Source organism: Thalia democratica, unplaced genomic scaffold (genome assembly GCF_965202585.1).
Source record: "Thalia democratica unplaced genomic scaffold, ktThaDemo2.hap1.1 HAP1_SCAFFOLD_1935, whole genome shotgun sequence".
Classification (NCBI taxonomy): Eukaryota; Metazoa; Chordata; class Thaliacea; order Salpida; family Salpidae; genus Thalia; species Thalia democratica.
In genome coordinates, this window is record NW_028140728.1 from 265 (window position 1) to 17,776 (window position 17,512).

The following is a 17,512-nucleotide window of genomic DNA, read 5'->3' on the forward strand; positions in this document are numbered from 1 at the left end:
TAAAACTGCAAAACCCAAGGAAAAATTATCTGAGATAGATGATGAAACAAGTAAAACTTGCAAACTTTTGTTTAGCTGACGTGTTTCATTGTTAATTTAATATATCAGACCTCGTTAATGGAATACTGTTCACAAATTTGAAAAAATGTAACTATTTTTAATCAAAATATTCAATTAATAATGTTTAGAAAGTAGTTTTTTTAATAAGTTTTTACTATTCGAATTTTTTATAAACTTAGTATCTAAAAATTTCTTTAAAAGTTTTTTTTTTTGAAATTAAATTGTGTATTTTTGTTTTCCAAAGGTGAAATTTACTCTTATTATTTTTAAATTAATGTTATTTAAATGCAGGTAACTCTAATAAAAACTTTAACCTCTTATTTTTCTGTAGCAAAATTAAACTTAATTTTAAAGCGATATAACATTAATATAATAAGTTATATAAATAAATTATCATAGTTCATTAAGTAGTTATCATAATAAAAAAAATATTAACAATTAATTTAATTTGGAGTTTCTAAGTAGTTTATTTTGCAGCATATGATAACAAAAACGTTAATAAATAGAGCTAACTCATTTTAGCTTTGAAACAAATTTCGTCAAAAACAGTGATGAGACAAACGAATAAAATCAAAATTAAAACATAGCGTCCACGCTAATACAGAAGCATCATAAATGAAAATATTATTTTAATACTAATAATACAATTGCATTAAATTTTTAATAATTTCTGTGGCATGAGTAAATTCATAAATAAACAAAACAAAAAATTGTGCTACTAAACTTCAAAGTATGATTTGTTTTGGATTGACACCCTTATTTGCCTAAATTTTATTTTCGAGCTTACTTTTGCTCTACTCTAAAGCTTCCGTGCGAGAAGGCAGCGAAGGTGTGCAACTACTTCAAAAAGTTTTCAACCAATCACAAGCAAGTTTGCAGGTGCGAGTTGCTGATCCCGCCAACCACGGTCGTCGAACTTTCCTTGCCGCTTTGGCGCGTGCTGCTCTTGGTCAGCACGTAAGTGGGCCGCAGCCGGTCGTCGCCTTCGTAATCGCCGACCGCCGAACGGTTGGCGGGTAGCTGGACTTCCTCGTAAACGCGTTGGGTCGCGGGCAGGCGCCTCGGAAAGTTGGAAGGATTTCGTCGCAGCTTTTCATTTCGGAGCCGCAACCGCTTGACGGCGACGAAGAGTAGCAGTTTAATAGGGCGGCGTTATGCTGGCTCTTTTTTTTAGGAACACTGTTCTGATTGTTCAGCTCCGGCAGGCTCTGGTAGAAGGCGGAGTCGCGTTCCGAGGACACGGCCGGGTGCGACTGTGCCTCGTGTGCTGGAAGAAGTGTCCTGCGAGAACAGGCACCGCTCGACTTCCAGGTCATTTTCGTCGACGTCCCTTCCCGCGTCCTTTGAAGATGACGTCATAGGGGTCCAGCGGTCCGCTTTGCGCGGCTGATCCCTCGATTGCGCCTTGTGAGCTTTCAAGTGCCGCTGGCGACCGTCAAACGAGGACGAACTCGCGTCGTTGGTGATGTCGCTCTCTTCGGTGGTGCTGTTCACGGAGCTGCGGCGCTTGTTCTTCTGGCTCGAGATCTGGTTGTACGTGGGCCGCTTGTCGCGAGCGATGGACGACCCCACCGAGTTGTCGTCGGTCGTCCACTGAGCGATATTTTGGAGACCGTGTTGGCTCTGCGGCGGCGGGTACGACAGAAGACTGCTGTCCGGTATCGAGGAACCCGAAGTTGAGGCCCCCTGGTGGTTGCTCATCGTGTACTGGTTTCCGGTTAGGACCGCGACGTTCTGCTGCGCCCGGAAGTCGTCCTCGGCCCTTTTGTTCCTTCGCAACCTGTCGTACTGCCCCTCTTCCGGGTCGCTCCGGCCGTTGCCGTGGTGACAGTAGCCGTAAGCGACGTCCCGGCGGCGTGGGTCCGGTCTCGTGATTGGTTGCGGTTCCAGGTACAAGTCGTGGTGGCTGCTCTGCTGACATCTTCTGGGCGGCACGTAGTTGTTGGCAACTTGAAGCTCTGTTTTAAAAAAAATATTTAAAAAGTGTTCATGTTTAAAAAACAAGCATTTTGTTATAAAAATACATTTTCAGCAGTTGAACACACTGTGCTTAAACATTAAAAATACTACAGAAATTAAAAAATGAGGTTTACAACATCAACAGTTTTCCTATGAATCTCATGCTTTATTACAAGTCTTTTTCTCCATCTTTTCAGTTATTGCGCGTAGTACCGGGAAAATTAGTGTTGTGTAAATATGGATTACAGGCTCTAACACAATGAATTACTTGCATAGAACTTGGAATAATGACTTTTATCTGATGAATGTTAATCCGATTTTTTATTTATTTATGTGTTAAGCTTCCTAGTTTAAACATATTTTAAAATCAGATATAAACTTAAAACATACGAATCATTTTTAAGCTTTATTAAAATTTTTATTACAAATGTTTCTAATTCATCAAACCTTAATGCTAAGGATACTAACTGTGCTAATTGATTTGTTTAACTTTCACTAGAAATTTGAAAGTTCCGGAAAAGTGGTTTTCGCAGATGGCTTAATAATCGATTGCATCTTTTTAAAGGTTGTAACTTTTCACGCCTTTCTATTTGACGTTTTGTTGCTGAGCAAAACGCTAAAGAATCAATTTAAACGGATGTGAAGTTGCTTTTGTTGTATAACACATCTAAAAACTTAAAAAAAAGATTTTAAATAATAACTTGATAAAAATAACTATATAAGATAACTAAGCGTAATCAAGTAACACAATAAAAATGAATCATCTAAACAAAAGTTTAAAATAAATTGGATAAAAAAAAATTGACTCTATATGTTTTTATATTCCTTTTGGAAAATTTTAAGCATCTATTACTCGTTTGTTATCTACATTTGCGCAAATGTGTACGTACATCAAATTGTACAACATTGAACAACTTTGAGTAGACACGACTGAACACCCAAATGAAACAAAACGTCGTAAAAAGTACCGTTGCTCGAGCAAAGGTCGTAGGACGAACTTGAGGTCGTGGTGTTGCTTCCCAGCACCGGGTAAAAGTAAACAATCGACGAAGTTGTGTCATAAAAACTGTTTCTGAGGGTCTGGCACCTCATTAGCGCCATTTCACCGCAAGATAATTTTGTTGAAGCTGTTCACGCCAAAATATTTATGACAGACCAAGCTCACGCAGGTTTTAGTTTTATTCAGAGTTCAAATAGTAAAAAAAAAATAAATCATTATTGCGAATTTTAATGCTATTTTTTGAAAGTATGTAAGTACAAACGTACCTCTGTTAGGCGCGGTGTCAGAGTTGTATATCATGGTGGAAGTTTCTGTTGGTTGGTTTTGCTGCTTGTCACAGCTTCCGACTGTTTCAGTCCACATTCGTTGAAGCTGACTGTGTTTTGCTGTTAAGAAAATGGGTTTAGAAATAGAAAAATAAATTATATTCAAATAAACTTTTATTCGTATGAATTCTGACAGCATAATTTTCTTTTTACTAGCTACCTAGTTGCTTTACAATTATTGTTATCAAATATTAATGCAAGGATAACTTCAAAGAAAATATAACTGCAAGCTATTAAATAAAAGACTAAAGGTATAAAGCTATTTATATATCAAAGTTACAATAACATGTATACAAAATAAATATTAAAATTTATATACATTTTTTATTGTTTAGTTCTAATTTCTAACAAAAAGCTTATGTAATGTATATTTGATCGACAATATTTATTTTTCCAACTTTATCTATTTCACCAAAAAATATAACTTAAACTTTAAAGCATGAGTTTATAAAAAAAACAAGAAAACTAAAAATTATAAGTTTTCAGCAGGAAACAAGTGCTTACGTTGTGGTTGTAGTTAGGGGAAGTCCCTGATTGGTTGTAGCGGTTGTTTCGTGCATTGTAGTGTTTCGAGAAGGACATGCTGCTGCTCACATAAGTCATTTCGCCCATTGAGCTCTTTCCCTGGCAGCACCACTTTCTGAACAACTTTGAGTACTCGCGTCGTACCTTTAAAAATAAGAAAAAATAGGAATATTATAATAGTTAACAAAAACATTTTCAACGAGTTCCTACATTATTATAATATTAAAAACTCGGAAAATATAAAAAAAGCTCTAGGAATCATATAGGCTTGAAAAAACTAACATTTCTATTATTGTAAAACTTTTTACTGTTTTTATACCTTCGTAAAAATATTTAAAATAATCTTTGCTTACATTTATATCTTTATTTGAGTTTATAAGATTATAATATAATAATTAAAAACGTACAACACTATTTTAAATTAAATAAGTGAATTTTACTCGAAAGACACTAGAATAAATTGAATTTATTAGAGTATTTGTTTTAGCGTCATGTCATTGCAAGACAAGACCCTTTAAACAGTCAAAACGTTTCATGTCAAGGCAAAAAGAACTCGAATCGAACACTTTCAGCTTTTGATTAATTTGACTCCCCTCGTTTATCTTTTTGTTTTCTCACGGCTCTCGGTCGCCGTGCTCAAACACATTTGGCTCGTTTCTTTTAGTTGCTGCTCGAAAGTGGCATGATTAAACATCAACATCACAACCAATTACGACGGCTTGATATCCAGGCAGCAGCTCCTGACTCTTCATCAATCGATTTTTGTCAAGAAAAAAGCTCTTTCTGCCGTAACGCAGCGCTCCTTTTTTTTTGGTGTTCTGTTTGTTTGTTTGCTTCGCGCGAGCTACTTTTCCATTCGAATCGGCTTAAAATCGCACATTTTTCGTGTCGGCGTCACAAAATATTCCAATATTTCATTTCGGTAGGCACTGAAAGGCTTTTACTTTGTATTTTTTGCTATACAGTGATTAATTAGTTTACACAGTAATGTGTTCGGCTTTGAGAATTTTCTTTTGTGCTGTTTGTATGCTTTGTTTCCATATGGAAATTATACAATGCTAAATTATACAAGTTAACATAAATTCTATAGTCTATAGGGTATACACTGCACAGTACATATAGCTTTTAGTACTTAATGATAGATAACAATATGTGCTTAAGATACTATTTAAATATAGGACATTCTTTTAGAGACTAGCTTGTATCGTAAATTACTTTTTAAAACCTTTATAAATAACGTAAAAAAACCAGAAAATTAACAATGAACGACTCACCTTTCCTTGCAGTATGCAGTAGACGAAAAAGACAAAGAAGCCGAGAAAAACGTTCAATATCAGGAATAGATAGGCGATGATGAGGGACTTTTCCGTGTTCCAGACCAGCCCGAACATCCAAGTGAGACCGAGGATAAACAGCAGCGAACCGGTGCTTCTGACTCCGTACCTGCAGTAAAAAGCTTGCTGTAAAAATCAAGTTATCAAAAAGTAAGATAAAAAAGTAATAGCATTTGTAGCATGACATCAATTATTTCAACGTTTACCAGACGCAACTTCGAGCCAGAAATATTTGTTGTAACAACTCAATTAAAATGCGGAAGCACTTAAACGGTCTCTGTTTGTTTTACAACCTGCAGCTATAACAATATTGTAAATAACCCGCGCGCCTCGTGATTATCCGGTTACGGCGCACTAAGCAAGGACTCAGCAGTTTAAATTTATAAGCTGATTTCATCATTTTGACGTCTATAAACAAATAAACACCGTTGGTTTTTTATTTCTACAAAAGCTTATCCAAATACGTTGATGTTCAGTAATTTTTAGAATTTTTTGAAATTAAATTAAAAAAAAAGCATAAAGAAAAACGGTGAAACAATAAAATAATGAATTTTTACAAATTTCAAAGAGGCTTTGTGTTGAAATAGGTTTTCTATATGAATCGAACAAATTAAATTTTTCAATTTTTAAGCATGCCAAATTGTGACAGCTACATAAAAACAACATACTTTTAATGAAAAGTTTATTACAAAAATTCCCTTACATAACAATTAACTTTTAACTGTAATGTAAAGAATTCTGTTTCATCTTAAAATTTTTCTTTGAAAAAATCAGTTCTGAAAAAAACAAAACTATTTTCAATATATTATTACTTGTTAAAGTTTGTTTAAAAACATTTATTGTAATTTAAATAAACCACATACTATTAGCATAGCTATAGTTGACATATTTACATTAAAATGTTTAATTTTTTTTAACTAGTTTAAATAGTTTCTTTTTTAATATTCAGTTTATGTATTTTCGTAAAAAAATGTTTTTAAATTACTACATTTTAAACAGAAACTAAAGTACTTAATTACACTTTGTTTTGCTAGTAGCATATTTTGCTGAGATTTTTTATTAACAATCAATAATATAATCGAACTTCAAAACACGTTTAAGCAACCGTACTCAAAAGTTAAAAAAGTCTCGTATTTAAATAAGCACCCTTTTTTAAATTGTTTGAAATGTTTAAAACTTTTAAGTAAAAGTGATTATTACAAAAACAACTAAACATTTCTCTAAACTTTAAGTTAATCATTTTTATTTATGTAGTATATGTTTTTAATTTCAAATACAATATTTTATAAAATCTAATAGTAAACTTATCAAAAAAAAATACCTGACACTTTTCAATCGGGTAGCATCGGTCAGAACACTAGATTTTCTGTGCAGCTTCACCGTGGTTGCCACTAGCATCGCCCCCGTCGTCACCACAGCGACGACTAGCGGAAAGACGAAGCCCAGCATGGAGTAGGAGTCTACGTTGAGCCAACACCAGGACGGACTCTTGTAACCTTCGATGTTTATCAGCGCCGTCGTCAGCACCACCATCGTAGGCATTCCTGAGTTTTTAATGGTTAATGTATTTTTTCTTTTGTCTAAACAGACCACAAAAAAGTTTAGGCTTAATTTTTATACATCATTTAAAACTATTTTATACATAGTTTAATTAATTTTTGTAAATGCATTTTTTAATTGTGAGACTTTTACTAACAATACGATAATAATATTAATTCTATAATAAATCTTTTATATAAAGAGTAAACTGAATTTTAACTTTTTAAAAACTTAACTTTATAAAGATATAGTTTTCTTAAAACTTTAAATTATGCATAAAAAAACTTTTAGATGCACAAACTATTTTATTATAACTAAATGTTCATTTATAAGAAAAAAATTATTTATTATAAATATTAAAAATAAGCTATTCATCATTAAAAAATTAACTCTGATTGATTGTTTGATAGATTTTCATGTTAAACAGCAATTGAACTTTTAAACTGTGAAACCGTATTTTACATAAAACGAACATTGCTCAAAATATAGCTTCATGTTTGTAGTTGCCAAGTTAATGAACTTATTAAGATAACAAGCTTTTAATTAGCTAATGAAGTATGGCCTAGCGGCAACATTTGATGAATTATACATTGTTGTGCTAATTTGATAGATAAAATTAGCTATAAAACTTAATTAAAAATCAGTCTCTTTAAAAGTTCTTAAATTAACAAAACTACTGCTGGATCAATAAAAAAAAGTCAAAAGGGTATTCCTTGGAAAGTTTATTTGTTTCAAGAAACATATGCTACAATGGAAATCACAGCAGTGAACTTCGCATGCAACTAGCTCTCCCCTAGTCCGCCTAACTCTCTGCTTAGCTAATCGATTTTTGTCCATTCAAATCCTAAGTTAAAATTTATGTTTGTTATTTTACACATGCTCGCGTGTTATCTCGCTTGATAATGTTTTCATTAAGTATTAGCGCTTTAAAACGGCGACCTTGCAATAGTTTAATCAGTTGATTTTTTTTTCTGTCGGCAATAAATGTTGAAAACGTATTTTAGCCACAAAGCTTGCCTCTGTCAACTTAATTCACTGACCTCTTTATATTTTTGAATATGTTCATCACTAATCGATAATTTTTTTTATAATTTTTTGATGAACGAATTTCTTTAACTAAATGCTTTCCAAAATGCTTTGTGTTCATGCTATTTACTATTTTTTTATAAATTTCATTTTTAAAATCTTCTAAATCTCATAGCTTTTATACTATTCATAAAAGAAAACCTTGTAAACACAAAAAATAGGTTTCGACTTAAATACTCACTTTGACAAGAAAAAACTGTACTTTTCCTTGTGAAAAGTTAATACCCATATACAAAACACTACTGACATATAATAGAAAATAATCAAAAAAATGCAAAAGTTCATTCATGATAGCTACAAAATTAAAAACAAAAAAACATCGAAAACTTCAACTGACCGTAGCCAATCAGGTAGAACCACTTCCACCTCGGGACGGACGCCGTCGAATCCACGAACTCACCGAGAAGCGCGAAGATCTGGAAGCTCTCGAGCGCCAGCCACACGAAAGTGGCGAGGAGTGAGAGGTGGAGGAGGAAGGCGGTGGCGTGGCAGAGGGTGGGGTCGGAGGGGCGGTGGATGGCCACCATGTAAGAGGTCTCGGCGACGAACAGCATCAGGCTGAAGTGCTTCACCGTGAAGTTGACTTCCAGGTCCCTGGGAAAAAAAATATTTTGGTGTTAGTTTTTGGTTTTAATTATACTGGATACAGAAAAGTTTTTTTTTGAAAATGTGGACACTTAATATTTTTAGAAAATAAGAAAATTTGTAGTTTTTGGTAGATTTTATAAAAAATACTTTTTTTTAAAATATGTACTTATTTTTGTTCCTTTAGTTTTTTATAAAATCTAAATATAGCTGCTAAAATTAATCTACATCGAAGAACTAAAAACAATTTTTTTCTATGTGCTTATAGCAATGTAAACTTCGAAAAAAGAATACGAACAGCAAGACTGAGTTATGTTTGTAAATAAATGTCAAACTAAAAAACATTACTTGAAAATGACGAAGGTTGTGAAGCAGATGATGAGGCACACGCAGGACACGGATATCCCGATCGACATGGCGATCAGGTAGGTCACGTCGATCTGGTCATCAGGAAGAGAGCTGGTGTCGACCTGAATGGCGAAGGAGGACAGGTGGTTGCATTTGCAGGTGCTGTGAGTTGCGTTTACCTGAACCAGATCGCACCCTTCCGTGCTCCACATAGGTTGCTGCGTGCTGTTTGGATTTGTTAATTTAAAAAGACATTTTAGACACATTATAAGCCTTGAAGAAACTTTTGTAAAGACGCAGAAACACTGTTTTTTTATAGTAGTTTTCAAAGTAAGCTTTAAAATGTTTCAAAATTATTTTTAAAAAAGTGTTGTTTTTTTAATAATCTCCTTAAATTGTTTTATAGAATACGCTTTGTTTTTAAAGACTTTGATTGTTTTTCTATACAAGATGTATGCATTTAGAATGATACTTAAGTTGCTTGTTGTACTATAAGTTAACCAATTTAAACTTTATTTAAAACATAAAAACATGAAATACTCAAATTTGTATTCGCAAAAAAAAACTAATTTATCTTTTTGTATCAAAAGTTTAATTTGATTACTGTCTGAAACTAACGTACCACAAATAAAATCAAGTCGTCTCAAAATGTGATTGATGATGGCACTGGCTAAGCCAGGTTTAAACTTTGCGAGAGCATGGACTCTGAAAGTTTTTATAATCACCAGCAACAAACATTGGCCGGCTCAGAGCTTTCGCTTTTATCGCTTTTCGAGAGTGAGTCGTCTCACATGTGAGTCAGCGCGCGCAAAAAAGCCAATTCCGATGGGAGCTGCGTCAAATTTTTTAACCAACTTGATGTTTCGTGACGCTTTTAAGCCCACCGAAATGTCGCGCTAAAACTGATGCGACCGCAATTTCGGCTGATCAGAGCATGCGAAAAAAAAACGCGCAGTAGCTGAGTTCAATTTTGTCAAACTCATACTGCTGCTGTTTGAACGCGAAGCAAAGTAATGGAGCGAAATGCGCTGATTTTGAGGTGATTTGATGGCAGCAGCCGAGCTCGTAAACAAAATAAAGCAAAGATGAAAGGAAGCGCTTCTTTTGTTGCAAATATGCTAACGACTTACTTGCTATTATGTTTCCAGTAGACGCATCGTCGTTTTTCGCTGTTTCCCTTCCAGCCCTCTGTGACCTGTTTAATTTTTTATTTCAGTTAATTAGTTAACTACTTCCGCTGTTGTTTTTATTTTCTACAGTATAGTAACAAGTTAAAATGATAAAATTAAAACGCAACACGAACTTTTAAAAAGTTGCTTAAGCCACCGTAATATGTCGTGATAAAATTTTGAGCAGAATTTAATAAAGAGCTTGTGTGTGTGAATGTAATTTTGGCCGGTCGTGCTTACAAAACAGTGCTCATATAATAAGCATGAACTTGACTTATCTGAACTTTTTTTCCTCTTTGTAATTTGTTTGGGATGCGCAAACACCTATCCTGCAAACTAAAAACTTGGGTGGTCTTCTTAAGCTGACCTTGTCGGTGATATGCCGCCCCCAAACCAAAATAAAACACAAACATTTTAAGCGCGATCGTTTGAATGTTGAGCTTTCTCTACTATAGAGCCTCACTGAGACGGCGCAAAGATACTATCGCAGCCTTTACAATTTAATAAGTTGGCTTATAAACTAATCTACGTTTGTCTGCACATCCCTCGCCATGCATTGAACGGCAGTCGTCTTTGCAACAAAGCCCCGAGGATATGTAGTCGGAAAGGTAATAAGTAAATTGTTTTTATAATGATTATAACCTTTACCGTTGACACAAAGCAGTGCATCTTTTTTAAGCTGTGTAATATATATATTTATAAAAGTTAAACAACGCGTAATTTAATGTCTGATAGATTAGGGTTAGTAATGTTTACACTCTCAGGACGCATGTATCGAAACGTTTTAATCGCTACACACTTAAACAACCTTAATTTAGATTTATACTTCAAAGAATATTACTGTTTACTAGCAAATGAGACTTAACCTTTTTTTCTTAATTCAATGGATGACTTAATTGGAATTAATTGAGCACGTAAAAGTCGAAGTATAAATGATCAGAATTTTGATTAACATGTAGAACATCGACAGCGTACAATTATTCTAGGTTTGTCAACAAAAAAGGTTGTAAAACTCAAAAACTAGCATATCAACAGCTTTTAAGCGTGTTTCGCGGCATAATGTAAAGTGATCACCAAACATACGACCGCTCGCGCGACGGCAGATGCTCATTAAAACACACCTTTTTGTGACGTAACACCACTATGATCGGCTGTTTCAGGCTGACTGTCCCTGGACCGGCGGCCAGAGAAATATCGACGACGTCAGAGTCGACCCGCCACTTGCTCTTTTCGTCATTTGCGGTGAGGAAAAAGTCCCCAAAATGCTTCATTACTATTGTGCTTAGTCGTGGATAATCTGAAAGTAGCATACTAAATAAGTAGTGCTAATAATAAAGTGGTAAAAATAGGCATAAAAACATTTTTTATGAATGACACGTGTAAAATTAGTAATCGGAGCTTGAAATTTACGATTTCAAACAAACTTTTAAAACGGGCGGTTATTGCTTTATTTTGAGATGGAAATGTGAATGAAACTTCGTTGTCTTGGAAACTGTGGTTGCTATAAAATTGATAGTAGTACGGTTTCGAGTAATCGTAGGACTGCACCCGTGTTATAAGGTTGTTTTCGACTATTTCAAACCCGCCTGCAGTACAATTAAAGTTTTAGATCAAAGTTTAGTATACATTTTAAATGAAAACGTTTTTTATCATAAGGCTGTAGGTATCATTCGTTTGCATAAACTTTAAAAAGCGTAAGTTTTTATGATTTACTTGTAAACAAGTAAATTTAAAACTTTAAGTTACTAAAATTAAATTAAAAAAATTATAAAATGCTTATCAAAAACTCTTAACTTAGTATATAAAAACATTGACAAAAAAAAAGATTGTACTTTAAACACTGATGATAAAAATACAGAAAATTCAAACAAAAAGTTTAAAAATCAAAAAAAAAAAACAGAGCTTAAAGTAAACAAACCAAGTCGATCTATCAACACAGCACTGTGCAGAATTAATTTGATTGAGTCAGTTATTTCATTGAAAAACTTGCATCGATTTTGCAATGAGGTCATTGAGATAGTTTGCAAGCTTGATTTGCTTGTTAGAGCGTTGAGTGCCTCAATAAGCGTCTGCAATCAAACAGTTCGATACTTTTGATGAAAGAAAACAGAAGAAAACAACTAGAAAAGTTCAAAGCATTTCTAATACAAGCTTATACTTTAAGCGATTAGTCGTGATACACTTTACGAAATATTCTAAATTATGAATGAGCTTAACTTTATTTGTACAGTAGTTTCTACCAATTTTTTTTCAATAGTACAAGCTATAAAACTATAACAACACGACTATAAGAAATATATTTAGAATTTATAACTTATTAAACGGAAGCATCCTTTCGTTTAATAAAGACAAACAGCGTTGTTTTTGTTGATCAGTAAACCCGTGACGCAGAATGCCAAGTCACATTTGAACCTCCTGCTTAATGCGATTACAGCTGAGAAAGAAAATAATGTCTTTTTCGCGAGCAAGCAAGGCGATGAAAACTTTTCTTACAGTTGCTTGAAACTTTATTTCCATCAACCGACATGAGTCTTTGATTATCCGGACTATTTTAGTCGTAAATCCCGCTAAGTCGCTTTTTGAAGTCGATTCATTGAAAGCTGCCGGCTGCTAACAAGAAAGAAGCCTCCCGCTGTGAATCAAAGCAGAATGGTAGCTTCGTAAAAAAACTTTGTTCGCAACATTTCAATTCAGAGGCGATAACAAGCCGTCGGCATATGCTGAGAGCATTTTGAAGTTTTTCGCGATAAGCCTATCAAGCACGAGCCACTAGCTTTAATTATAAACTTCAAAACTTTTTCTTTTTATTTTTCCAAAGCAAATATTTGTTAACTGGCGTGTCTTTGGCCTGAAGTTTAAGTTATAAAACTCGGAGATAGAATCAGTCGCTTGGCCACGCCTAAAAAAACGGTCTAAAACTAGTTTATCACGACATACAGAAAACTTAGCCAAATAATAGTAACTTCATGTGTTTCTTGTGTACAAATCAAATTTTGAACTTTGTCTAAATTTTGATTCTAACAAATTTATTTGCATAAAGTTTTGTGCTTTATGTTAATCGAAGCAACAGTTCAAAATGTTTTTAGCCAAAAAAAAAAAACAACAACAACGATGAAACTGACACAACTTCATTGTGTGTCAGCCACCCTCAAACTCGTTCATACTCAATCTCAATTTGTGTACACAAGCGCGACATGAAGAAGCAAGCAGCCGCAAGTCCGCTTGAGACAAATGATAAATAGCGGGCGAGAGTCGTGGCGCCGTTGCGAGGGTTATTAGGTGGCATGGCAACGAGCGCGCCGTAGAAACGAAAGCCTCACGACCCTCGTTGACTTCATTAACCCCTGCCGGAGCAAACTTTGATATTTCGTGATAATTGCTGCTTGCCTCCACTTTCTTTTTTTATCGCAACTTGAAATTGAGAGTTGTTGCTTTCTGCAGTCTGCACATTGTGTGTATCTGCAGCGATGTTGTGCTTTTGCCCACACAAGAAGCTCGTCTGCGGCCTCATTGCGTTCGCTTACAAATTACAGCGGCGTAATTACCTTTATTTGCTTCTGTCTACGCGAAAGAAAGCTCAGCGGTCGCTCGAAACGCTCACACGTACAACGCTCATGTAATTGAACCCAAGCAGACTGGGCTGATATTTCAGGTTTGCAAATATTGCCTTTTGCGGTGCGCCAAACGCGAGATTAGTTGCTGAAGGTTTAGGCTAAGTTTGTTGGTATTATCTTGACCTGCACAACCCACTAAAAAGCGCTTGTAGGAGGTTTGTTTACTGTTTAAACTTAATCTCTTAATCCATTAATGTTAGACTTTTATCATTAAAGTCTATTTTTAACAATAGAAAGTTTTGTTTACTTATATATCTATTGAGAAAAATGTGCACAATTAAAGTATTTATAAATCACTTAAAATGATTATTGACACTAAAACATGCTTAGTTGCGGGTATTAACAACCTAAAAATTTAAACATATACATACTTTTTTAAAAACAATTAATGTATTGTTTTGAAAACGTTTGATTGCTATAAGTAAAATATATTTATCAAACACTGGTTAACACTTGGTATGAGCTTAGTTTCACTGTTTACTTTGACTGAAACGATTTTATCTATAACAATTAACACTTAAAAATTGTTAAGCCTTTGACCTTTTCAATCTGTACTAAACCATATGTAGTGAAAGAAAGCCGTCTGCAAGACAAAGGAAACGATTGTGAGCGACTTGAAAACCAATGTCATCGAGCCAAACCGTTAAATCGCCAGCAAAGGTTACGATATAAAAGCGAAAGCAACATTTCTAGTGCTAAAAAAACATTTACAAACAAACAAGTTGCAAGCGGAAAATTTGACAACTGTAAACATACATAAATCAGCGGTTGAAATTGCTTCGTGCATGATCTCGATTCAAACTCTTTCAAATTCTGTCACCGATGAGCGCAAATTGCTTTAGAAAAAACTCATCTCATTAATTCAGCATAAAGAGCGGCACCGACCGAAAAGCGATCGCACATCTGCTCGCTCGCACCCTGATTATGACGTCATACGCACCTATTTACCACCTTGCTTGCGCGCTCACGCGTTTAACGCCCCAGCTGCCCGGGATTGAAATTGGACGCCCCTAATGTTATCAATGAAAACACGGCTTAGCTGCTCTCTCAATGGTCAGGGAAGAAAAAGCAAAAGCAAGAAGTCTTTCGAGGCATTTAAATCCGAGCCAAGCGGGCTGACAGCACGTACTTTATACAGCCTCGGCAGCGTTAGTCAGCGAAGTAAAGCTCACACAAATCAAATATTGTTTTCGCATAAACATAAATATATCGTTATACGGCTTAAAACCTTAAGAAAACAAACAGTTTTCAACAAAAGTTTTTTTTTTTCATTCTCGTCAAAGACATGCCTTTATGAACGTCTCACACAAACAACCATGGCTGCCGACTATCTTTTAGGGAGATCTTCTCTTGTGTTCTTGTTGATTTTGAATTTCAATTTAACTTTGTTTACTTTGCCCGTCATAATGAAACCTTTGAGTTTGCTGATGCGAAAGATAACCGCCTGGTTATTAATTTTTGAACACTTTTATATGAAAACGTGCTCACCGCGCACCTAGTTTCTTTGCTTTGCCTTATTTTTTTAATCTGCTGCTTTCATCGTTTTCGTTCACATACGCTTACATGTTACAAAGCTTTCTTTTTATTGAGTCTGGAAAGAAACTATTATAATGCAGGTGTCCTTTGAAAACAAAGAAAAATATGTTTGAAACGAGCAAAGTGTGTGTTTTATTGGCACTGGACAAATTGTGTTAAAACGATAGGTAAGGAATCAAACTTATTAGAAATTTTTGGTATTTATAGTTTATGACATAAAGTTATACGATTTTTTCATATACAAAAACATAGTATTTGTTTTGAAAAAAGGTTTTTCGCTTAAATTTTCTGTTTTGGTCAAAACAAAAAACATGTTTATTTATCATAAAATTTAGTAATGAAAATATACTAAAACTATTTTTTGTTTATAGCTGGTAAAATATATCAAACTTGCAAAGGCGTTGATAATGGCGTTATACCAAGGTGTTTCTGCTCTGATCCAAAGTTTAAAACCTTAACTTTAGATCAAAATCAGAACACCTTGGTAAAAACGCATATCGTTTTAATTCAACTTAATTTAGTTGCTTAAAAATAGAGCTTCTTTATAATAATATATCGCTAAAACATAATTCATACAAAAAACTAACTATAGTTTAAACTATTAATGCAATAACTATTAATATATCTTTTTTTATATTTTACGAGCTACTCAGTTTCAATTAAACCTTTATCTCTTTTTAGAATAATAGTTTTAAAATCTTTATCAGAACAGAAACAGTTAAGTTTATCAAGTATGTTAACTATTTAAAACATTTACTGTAAAAAAATCACCTAGAGTTGTGCAAAAGTAGGTACAAACTCGAAAGACTAACTTTGGCAAGCTTCATAGAGACGATTTTACTACTTTTAATAAAGTTGAAAACAGCTGTTGCTGACTGCATGGTACTTGACTTATCGTTTTCTTTCATTTTTTCCTCTAAAGCTGCCGGAAAGAACTCAACTGCAGTTGTATCTCCTGTTATAAAAACAAAAACAACTGTAAAAATTTCCAAATTGTCTGGAAAAAAATGAAATAATGTGACATGTCAAAAAAGACGCATACAAGCTGTCTTGTGTTACCAACCTTCGTTCATTCTTTCTATGACGTAGGCGAGTGACGAATAGCACTGCGAAACATCCGGTCCCTCACTTTGCCACCTTCCTTCACCTGTCTTGACGTCGACTTTGCACTCCCAGTAGGCTGAAGTTTATAAAAAAATGTAAAAAAAACAAGTAGACGAGTTTTAATTTATAGAACATAAAAAAAAAAAGAATAAAATTGTGTAGATATGACAAGGTATGACAAATTAAGCTTTTAAAAAAGTTTCAAGTTTTATTAACAACAGCGCAAATCGGTTCATTTTTGAAAAAAGTTTGTGCAGTAAATAGTAAAAAACGAAGTGTCTCATTGTTCGAATTTGATTAATTGAGACAATCTATCACCCAAATTAGCTGACATATTTTACATGTTTCTGCTGCCCTGATTTCACTGTTCTCAATGCCATGCTTATGTTGCATCATATAAGCAACGAATTTTACGGCAAATGACCAACGCGGAGCCTTATTTATTATTCAATACCGCTCTCACAGGCAATAAAGGCAATAAAAAGTCGTGTGAAAGCAAAGTGGTATTAAACGCACCTCACGGCTGTTATGTAGAAATAAAGGAGTCAAACATATGTAAAAGCTTACGATTTATGTTCTATCGTACTTTATTGCCGAAAAAATAACCTTTAGATGTTTTGAACAGCAATTTATACTACGAGGGGAGTTAGTTATAAAACGGCGGGTCGATTTAGTAAAAATGAGTAAAATTTAAGCTTAAACTTTTGTTTTCAACAATGAACTAAACTTTATTGATTGAATATTTCAAGTCTAAATGTTTTTCTGCTTTTTGTAGTGATAAATGGGCGTGTTTTCTTGAAACTTGAGTTCAATTAAAGAGATAAGAAACAGACTAAATTAACTTTTTTTTTTTTTCAAAAACTAGTCTAAGTTTTTAAGTGATCAAAGCACTATTTATGTATCGCTTTTACATTTAAAGAAAATAATTTGGTTCTGTATTTTTTAATGATCCTACCTGTTTTAGATCCACAACTGACTTTCGCAATGTTTTCGTTTTCTGTTTCTGGAAAAAGTAAACCTTTTCTAAATTGCTCGGGACAAGTCGATTGCTGGGCTTTTGGAAACCGAGTTGTCGGCTTAGTTGTACTTGGAACTGGTTTTTCTAAAAGTTTTATAAAAGTACTGTTTAAAATGTTTATTGTCTAAGCATAAAAAGTAATGCTTGTTTTTTAAACTTAATGCTTAATAACAATACTTTCATATGCAAGTTAAATAAAGTATTATAAATATTTCTATAACTACTCTTACTTGTATTTTTTATACAACACTTAAAATTTTTTACACTTGTAAACAAACGAAGCCTTTTAAGGAATTTTTGAACTTGTAT

General features: G+C 34.0%; 1 protein-coding gene across 1 annotated transcript; it reads right to left on the reverse strand.

Annotated features, from left to right (window-relative positions):
- Positions 1–921: 921 nt before the first annotated feature.
- Positions 922–17,287, reverse strand: LOC145849005 (adhesion G protein-coupled receptor L3-like; the record flags this gene model as incomplete). Its single annotated transcript, XM_082954127.1, has 15 exons — positions 922–1,120; positions 1,241–2,018; positions 3,286–3,405; positions 3,840–4,014; positions 5,145–5,313; positions 6,526–6,748; positions 8,167–8,423; positions 8,763–8,987; positions 9,893–9,957; positions 11,053–11,228; positions 11,356–11,517; positions 11,850–12,000; positions 15,894–16,036; positions 16,145–16,261; positions 17,141–17,287. Coding segments are annotated over 15 exons (3,107 nt in total), but the record flags the coding sequence as incomplete, so codon positions are not given.
- Positions 17,288–17,512: the final 225 nt, after the last annotated feature.